General features: G+C 37.7%; 2 protein-coding genes across 2 annotated transcripts in view; both read left to right on the forward strand.

The window, feature by feature from the left end:
• LOC107096021 (protein NLRC3-like) overlaps nt 1–8,413 on the forward strand; it is a 29,520-nt gene extending 21,107 nt beyond the window's left edge. The window contains exon 10 of the mRNA XM_015392472.1: nt 8,368–8,413. The gene's annotated coding sequence lies outside the window, so the exon portion shown is untranslated. The remainder of the gene's footprint in view (nt 1–8,367) is intronic.
• Nucleotides 7,401–8,520, forward strand: part of LOC107096015 (H(+)/Cl(-) exchange transporter 4-like) — an 8,518-nt gene continuing 7,398 nt past the window's right edge. The window contains exons 1-3 of the mRNA XM_015392461.1: nt 7,401–7,561; nt 7,632–7,786; nt 7,865–8,095. Coding sequence (XP_015247947.1) covers nt 7,546–7,561; nt 7,632–7,786; nt 7,865–8,095 — 402 coding nt within the window. The 5' untranslated portion in view covers nt 7,401–7,545. The remainder of the gene's footprint in view (nt 7,562–7,631; nt 7,787–7,864; nt 8,096–8,520) is intronic.

An 8,520-nucleotide genomic window follows, 5' to 3' on the forward strand; every position in this document is an offset into this window, starting at 1 on the left:
TAACCAGTATTTTTGCCCCTTCCCAAAATTACTTCAACGGAAGGTTTCCAGATGGATATGCGGAGCAAATCCATCTGGCGGAGTCAGGTTAGTAATTAGGGACATCCGCTTTTCTTCAACAAATGGCAAGGAGAAAGCTGAAGACTGCTGAGTGGGTTGGAGATTTGTAAACTCCACAGTCTCTTCCTATTCTCCTTGCGAGTAACTAAATTAATTGTCTCTGTGCCTTCTTGTGATCAATGTGTTCGGTTCTACCCAGATATACCGATATAGATATATACCCAGTTCATAAACAGCCGTCTTAGAATTATACAATTTAAATGGCTAATGCGTATTTATGTTACACCTGTGCATTTAAATAAATACAACAATAAGATCCTATATTTGTGTAAAATGTCATTCTAAATGGACTCTTATCCACAGAGAAGCTGTGTTTTTCTTTTTTGTTTTCCTTTTTATTTCCTTGTTTGTTTGGGGGGGTTTTTCTCTCTAAGTTGAGTAAAAATAATTACTGTCTTGTTATAACTACAAAGAGAACTTGTTCAGATAATATGTTTGTATTTCCTAAATAAAAAATATATTGTTTAAAAAAAAAAATGAATGGACCTGGAGAAAAGTCCAAAGTTGAACAGGTGTCGGAGCAGTGGTATTGTCTGAGACTATAAGGCATCAATGGTGCAGAGTCTTGAGTTCTAGTCCCACTGCTCCCCAAGGGGATGGGTCAAATGCAGAGATTTATTTTGGTTGCTTTGTTCTTGTAACTTTGTAATGACAATAAAATGCTAAAGAAAAAAAACTAGAGGTGTCGGCATTGTGCTGAACTTCAGACATTAAATATATTCTTGTTTCTTTTTTCATTATGAAAGCTCTTGAAATCCTTAAATACTCTGTATGATTCATATGATGAAATGTTGTAAAAAATTATTTAAAAAAAAGAATAAAATATTTCAAACTTTCACTAGTCCACTATTGAGTTGTGCTGTTTTCAGAAAACGCTAAACGGCCCCTGAGGGCACCTGGTATACAGGATGTCATCTTCTCTGACTATAGATGTAAATTAAGTGATTAAAGCATAATCTACTACATCGTTAGCCTGTAATATATTTTCAGGGACCTCAGACATAGATGACATAGATATTATAAATTGTTGCCTCTATCAATGGATGGATAGATGGGTAAAATGTTTGAGTTGTATCTTTTCGTCAATATAGCAGAAAAATATTTCAGCAAACGACACATGACAGATATATATACATGTCTGTTATGTATGTATATATATATATAGAGAGAGAGAGACTTCAATATAACACGCTATCGAGGGGTGATGCTGAGAAACTAGTCCATGCATTTGTTACTTCAAGGCTGGACTGTTGTAATTCTTTACAATCAGGAAGTCCACAAACTGTAGTTAAAAGCCTTCAGCTGATCCAAAATGCTGCAGCCAGAGTTCTGATGAAAATGAAAAAGAGAGATCATATCTCTCCTATCCTGGCTTCTCTTCATTGGCTTCCTGTTAAATCCAGAATAGAATTTAAAATCCTCCTTCTCACATATAAAGCCTTAAATGGCCAAGCTCCATCTGATATCAGAGATCTGATTGTTCCTTATGTTCCTAACAGAGCACTTCGCTCTCAATCTGCAGGTTTACTAGTGGTTCCTAGAATTTCTAAAAGTAGAATGGGAGGCAGATCTTTTAGTTATCAGGCTCCTCTCCTGTGGAACCAACTATAATATACATATGTACATAACTTAACTAAAAATGAACAATGATTGAGAAATGCGTTAAATTATGAAGAGGCTGAAACTGATTAACTTAGCTGGCTCCAGGGGTTCTGGTTCCAGTTGGTTCCAACTGAAGAGAGGGTTAGCTCACAATGTAGCGTCTAGCATGAGGTAGCTGGAGCTACATTGCTAGCTGGTTCACTGTAGCAGTTAGCTTCAGCAACATGTGACTTGCTCAGTCTGTGCAGTGAGCGTTAGCATTCAGCTAAAATCTTAAAACCATTGGCAGTTGAATCAGAAAGCTTATTTCAAATAAAAACACCAACACAGCTATCTATTCTACCTGTAGTTCACCCGAGCAGAGCGCTTATTAAGCATCAGGAGAGGGAAGGCTGCAGTTACTGTTTTGATTCAGTGGAGTGAAGACCTTCAGCTCGGTCCGGTTCTCTGCAGTCCCGTCTTCAATCCAGTCCGTTCGTCCAACAGCAACTCAAAGAAATTTGGTTGCTATGTAGCGTAGCCTTCAGCTGGAAACACTTTTTTTTAGCCTTTAGCGACAAAGAGCCACAGGCAAAATAGGAGTTTGATATGAGAAGCTGGCCCTTTTAACACCAGAAATCATAGAGATACGAGAATATTCGTCAGCCTCCAGTCCCCCCAACAGTACTTCACAACTCATGAATCCCTTTTCAGATGTAAATGCCCCATTAGCGCTGTGGCTGGACAACCATTCCACCCCCTTCAGTTTCAGTTTCAACTCAAGTCTCTCTCTTTGAGTGTTTTACCTGAGAGCGGGGGGGGAATCATGTTTGTAATTAAATATAACTAGGTCTACGTCAACCGGAATGATTTAAATCAGCGTAGCCACCAGCGCAGTGATCAGACGATAACTGATTTGTACGATGAAAATAGCTGCATGAGCTAGAACGCTGTAGAAAGCAAGAATATTTATACAATATTCGCTGCTCGGGCCTAATAATGATAAATAAAAATAACTGAATAAAAGTAAAAATAGTGATTAAGTAAAGCTACACAAAGAAGCATGAAAAGGGATTACATAAATACTTTGAATTAAGAGCATAAAGTTTGAACAGTATTGTAATGATGCCAGTAACGCCGAGGTAGAGCACACAACCGGTAGCTTCTCAGTTAGCCTCGCTCAACCCGCTTAACACCTCCAATCCTGGAACCACTGCTCTCCCAGCCCCCCACCCCCACGTGATATAACAGGCCTATCACAGGAGAGCAGGAGTTAGCAAAGGACACACATAAAAGAACCCAATAGAACCAAACAAAGATTCATTACAGTATTTTGTTATTGGAAGAGGACGAAAAATAAGTTGTTGCTTCCTTTAAAAAAGAGATACATGAGTGTTTAATCATAATATTTTTACACTTGTAGATATAAAACTTTTTATATTTTGTGATTCCAAATAAAACATCCTTAAAATAAAGTTCAAATTTGTCATAAATAATGTCCGAGACGGATCAGGTAGTGACAGGTACAGAGCAGATAATGCAGGACAGGAAGTCGTGCGCAGAAACAAAATAAAACATGCGATTAATTTAGATAATATTAATTTTCTGTGGTAAGTTGCCCTTAATTCAAGAGTCACCATAATGATCCATCAAAAAGAATACCCCATTTTTATTTACAACTGTTGTAACGTTGTAGACTCCTATATCCATTTTATATATAATTACTTAAGAGCACATATTTTATGTTGTTTATTTAATATTTATACATCAACTTATTTTTACTTTTTATTTTTACTGTTTCATACTTTAACACTGGGCTGCTCTGGAACCTGCAAAACTAACATTTCATGTTAATGTTATGAAGTAACGACTAAGAATTAATGTTTTTTTTATCTCTATCATTTTCATATTTGATATGTTAATATTCTTCGCTAAAAAGAGGACATGATAGGAAGGAAAAGGCCGAGTCAAACCGAGCTCCTCTTTGAGCCGAGCAGCAGGAGGAGCAGTGAGGAGAGTGATAGAGGAGGAGCAGGAACCCTATTATAAAAGGAAGATTTGTGTGTCTGTATAACAATCTGCAAATTTGTAAAATCCGGTTTGCAAATGTGTAAAAAAAATCCACAAATGTGTATCAAGATCTGCAAATGTGCACTAAGATTTGCTACAAATGTATATAATAATACAATTATGTAATGTATATAAATGTATATATAAAATAATGTACATAGACAGGTATGGGGCATTGCAGGAAAACAAAAGAAGCCAAAGGACCCCCATTCCAAAGGGGGGGACCCGTTCGTCTGTTTTCTAAACAAAAACCAGGGCTTGTTCGGTTACTGTATAATACGGAAGAGGATCAGGGCCACTAAAAAAATTTCAAAAAGTTAACTGATTTTTAAATTTTGTTTAAGTATAATATGGGAGACATTTTTTTTATTCCCATATTATACTAAAATAAAATGTAAAAATCTGTGAACTTTTTTTTTTTTTTCAGTTGCCCTAATCCTTTTCCGTACTACAATATCTTCCTTCTTGGTCAGAATTCTGAGATTAAAGTCAATATTCTGAAAAAAGGCAGTATTCTGAGATTGAAGTCAGAATTCTGAGAAAAAAACTCAGAATTTTACCTTTTTCCCATATAAATAATGAAATAAAATTTCACAATCAGTTAACTTTTTTATTTTGTCAGTGGCCCTAATCCTCAGGGGATTGATTTTTTTACTTTTTGGAATGTCTCCAGCAAAGCACATTCAAATGAAAATAACTGTTAATTAAAAACACGTATAATTTATTGAACAGTACGCCATAAAAACAGCTTCTTCCCCTCTGCCATAAGACTCATGAACACTATATGTCAGACTCCATAACCTGCCCATGCCATTCACAGTGCTGTTTTGCACACTGCTCTATTTGCACTACCTTGTACATTTTACTTTTTATATATTTTTTTTTATTTATCAATATTTTTATCCTAAGTGTATATATTAATATATTTTTTGCATGCCTTATACCCCAGTGTTTTTAGAGATTTTTATAATTTTATTTACCTATTCCATATTATATGTTTCATGTTGCACGATTGTACCATAAAAAATTCCTAGTTGTGAACTCCTTCACTAACAATGGCAATAAACCCGATTCTGATTCTGATAATTTCATATTTAAAGTTCTTTCAGAAGTTTGTTTTCTGAATATGACTGAACTTTTCCTTTAAAAACATGTGGGCTCCAGTCAGATCCCTGGATTGAGGTCAGTGAGTAAACAGAACCAAACCTCTGGGCTCCGATTCTTCACTTTAGTCCAGATTTGGACTACCATGATCTGATCGGGCAAAAGACGTCAATTCACCATCAGTTAACATCAATCCTTTAACATCAATTTAATTTACGTCAAAAATAGATTTTATTCAAAAAAAGAGAGTGATATGTGCATATGTATTTATGTATACATGGTTACATGTTTTTGTGTATATAGTAATAAAAATATATAAAAATTTATGAATGGCTTTTCTACGACGGAGTACTAAGGCTAGGCTAGAGATTTATTTTGCTTCTATTTCAAGAAGAAATTATGAAAGTCCTAAAATTACGAGAATAAAGTTGTATTTTATGCTAACTCTTCCCAGAATCCCTTTCTTCCCTAAAATGAGGAATGTGGAGCATCATGTGAAGTTCTACTTTAGCATCGATTTGATAAATCAGGAAATCTTTTAGCAGCAGCATCAAACTGGGCAGGATGTCAAAGTGGACTCTGGTTGCTGATTGGTGGAGCTGGTCTGATGTCATCTGCTGGGCGGAGCTCTAAGCTTTCTTTCTGACACAGGTTGTTGAATGATGACTTTATTCTTGTAATTTTACAACTTTCTTCTTGAAATAGAAGCAAAAAGGAATCTCTAGCCTGGCCCTAATACTCTGTCGCACTTTGCAACATGCATCCATCCTATCAGAATACAGGGCTATCATCTCAGGGAGTGAGACTCGCGTATCTCAGTGTCTTCACACGCTCTCACTCATTATCTCCATTTTTTCACGCAATAAAAAGACGGACATTAAAACTCAACAGTCTGCTTTTTCAACACAAATAACACAGAAGGGAATGTCAGGTTCAAATCCAGTCCGTATATTTGCACCAACCCACCTATTCACTGTTCTGAGAGCACAGATATTGAAAAAATATTTCCTGGCATTTATTACAAGTACTTTGCTTCAATTCATTTATTGAAGCAAAGTACTTGAATAAATATGAATAAACTTAACAGCAGCTGGCTTAAATAATCAATGTGGAGAGAGAGTAGGATCACATCAACTGGTTTGTTTTCTCTACATCTAGAGCTGTGTTTTTTTTTTTATTTATTTATTTTTTTTATCAAACTTTAATCCTTGTTTGCTCTAATTTAACCTCCTGTTTTAGTCCATGTTTTGCTCAAAAGTAAAATAATTATGGCTCAGTCTAGTTGAATAATCTCCTGTTGGATTTTAGGACTAATTAAACCAACTCAAATCTCTAAAGCTTTCAGGTTTGCCTCTCAAACCCATAGAAGATCCACAACAGAAAAGAACCGTTGCATTTTATTTTTCAAAAGATCATCCACCCAAGAAAAGACCAACCACATTCAAAGAGGATGTGCAGAATAACTCGGTTATCCTGGATCCATAGAGGAGGAACCAGAGGGATGTATTTAGGTCCATTAAATATATTTAAAAACTTAATTTATATCACATCTACCAAAATTAAACATCCACAGAAATGCTTTCTCCTGTCATGGTGAGTTTTTATAGACTCTACAGCCTCTTAGAAGGTCTAAATTGTCAACTGTAAAAATGTAATAAGATATAAGTTAAGATTTTTAATCCTTAGCCTATTACCAAATATTCATACACAGTGTAGTTTGCACTGGTTCCTGTATCAGTGCCAGTAATCCAGTAATAACTCATTAGTTTTGCATTGTTTATTTTACTTGAGCTGCATAGAATTATACATAAACACAGTTTAGAAATTCTTAGTTTACAATAGATGCAGGTATTTTAGTAGGGCCCATATTTTTAGTTCAATTCTCTAAAAATCAACAGAATATAGAAAATAATAATGTCTTATTTTTATTCAGTAACATTTACTGCACTTTTTAAAAAATTCCACATTTCACTGCTTTGTTTCAGTTAAATCCTCTGAAAGCCTCACACCTTTAGCTGCTCCTGTCCTCATCTCACCCTGACAGGGTTTCCTGTCCTAACTATTTCAAAATCTCCCCCCAAGGTTTGATGAAAAGTTGGCAGCCCTGAGATTATTCCATTACTCTTAACCCCACTAAAAATATTTAAATACACTTAAACATTTGTTTGTTTTCAGCAACAACAAAAAAAAAAAAACAAAAAAAAACAACAACAAACAAACAAAAAAAACAACAGTGAACATTTCTTCAATATTCAGTTTAAGATTATTAAAACTGATTGTCTTCCTGCTCAACACGTCACTGTCGACCGCCCCAAGATGGCGCCACCAAATAACGTCAGCGCCCAAAGAAAGAAGCTATTTCTCTTGTCCTGCTGTTGTTTGTTGCTTTAATTTCAAACCAACTGTAACATTCACGTTTAAAAAGCGGGATAAAGTGTTTATATCACTGCTGTTACATTAAAAACTGAACTATTAGCCGCTTTTATCGCTGATCTCGCTGCTAGGTTTGAAACAACGCGAGATTTGTGAGGTATCGTGAGATCTGGCAGGCTTTTGCGGCAGTCTGTGACGCCGCTGATCCCGTCCGTGGGTTTGTTTGTGTGGATTTCCTCCATGATGTCCAGCTGTCCTCCTCAGGTCTAACAGGAAACCAAGCGGAAGCAGCGAAACATGGAGGCTGCGGAAGGTAAGGCCCGTTGTTATGGCAACGCGCTATAACCAGCGCGGGGTTTTTACGATGTCCTCCGTGGGCACAGGTGTCAGCGCTCCCACTCCCACGGAGGAGATGAACGGCGCCGGGACGCTCATGGACTTCCTGGACGAACCCTTCCCGGACGTGGGGACCTACGAGGACTTCCACACCATCGACTGGCTGAGGGAGAAGTCCAGGGACACGGACCGGCACAGGAAGGTCCGCGGGCCGGGGGGTGGGGGGGTGCGTGGGGGCTGCTGCGTGGAGTCCAGCTAACCGTGTGTGTCTAACCTGCAGATCACCAGTAAGAGCAGAGAGTCCCTGTGGGAGCTGATCAAGAGCCTCCTGGACGCCTGGTCCGGATGGGTGGTGATGCTGCTCATCGGCCTCCTGTCTGGTAGGGGTTACCATGGTTACCGCTCATCCCATCCCACCACATCAGGACCGGCCCAGAGACCGGAAACCAGAGCAGCCATCTTTGTTAATGTGTCAGAGGTTCTGTGGTCCACCTGGACCGCTGTGGCAGGGGTGGTTCTAGACAGGAGCCAGCGGGGGCCGGGGCCCCTGTAGATCATGTCCTGGCCCCTGATATGGCCCCTGTTCCGGCCCCTGATATGGCCCCTGTACTAAAGACATAATACTCAAAGAAATGCTAATGATGATCTGACACAGTTACTGATTGGTCCGTCTGTTTTACTAATTATTTTAAAACAATAAGGTGATAGCTTCAGTCGGATATTTTTTTCAAAACAAATAAAAAATAAATTCTAATTTTTACAGCTGAAGTGAACAGATTTTAAATTCTATTCAGTTTATTTCTATAGCTCCAATTCACATCATGTCATCTCAGGTCACTGTATAGATCCAGATCATCCAGATCATCCAGTCAGATTGATTCAAAGTTTTCTATCTAAGGAAAACCAGCTGATTGCATCGACTCATTGACTCTTCAG

The sequence above is a fragment of the Cyprinodon variegatus genome, unplaced genomic scaffold (assembly GCF_000732505.1).
Source record: "Cyprinodon variegatus isolate N-32 unplaced genomic scaffold, C_variegatus-1.0 Scaffold592, whole genome shotgun sequence".
NCBI classification, from domain to species: Eukaryota; Metazoa; Chordata; class Actinopteri; order Cyprinodontiformes; family Cyprinodontidae; genus Cyprinodon; species Cyprinodon variegatus.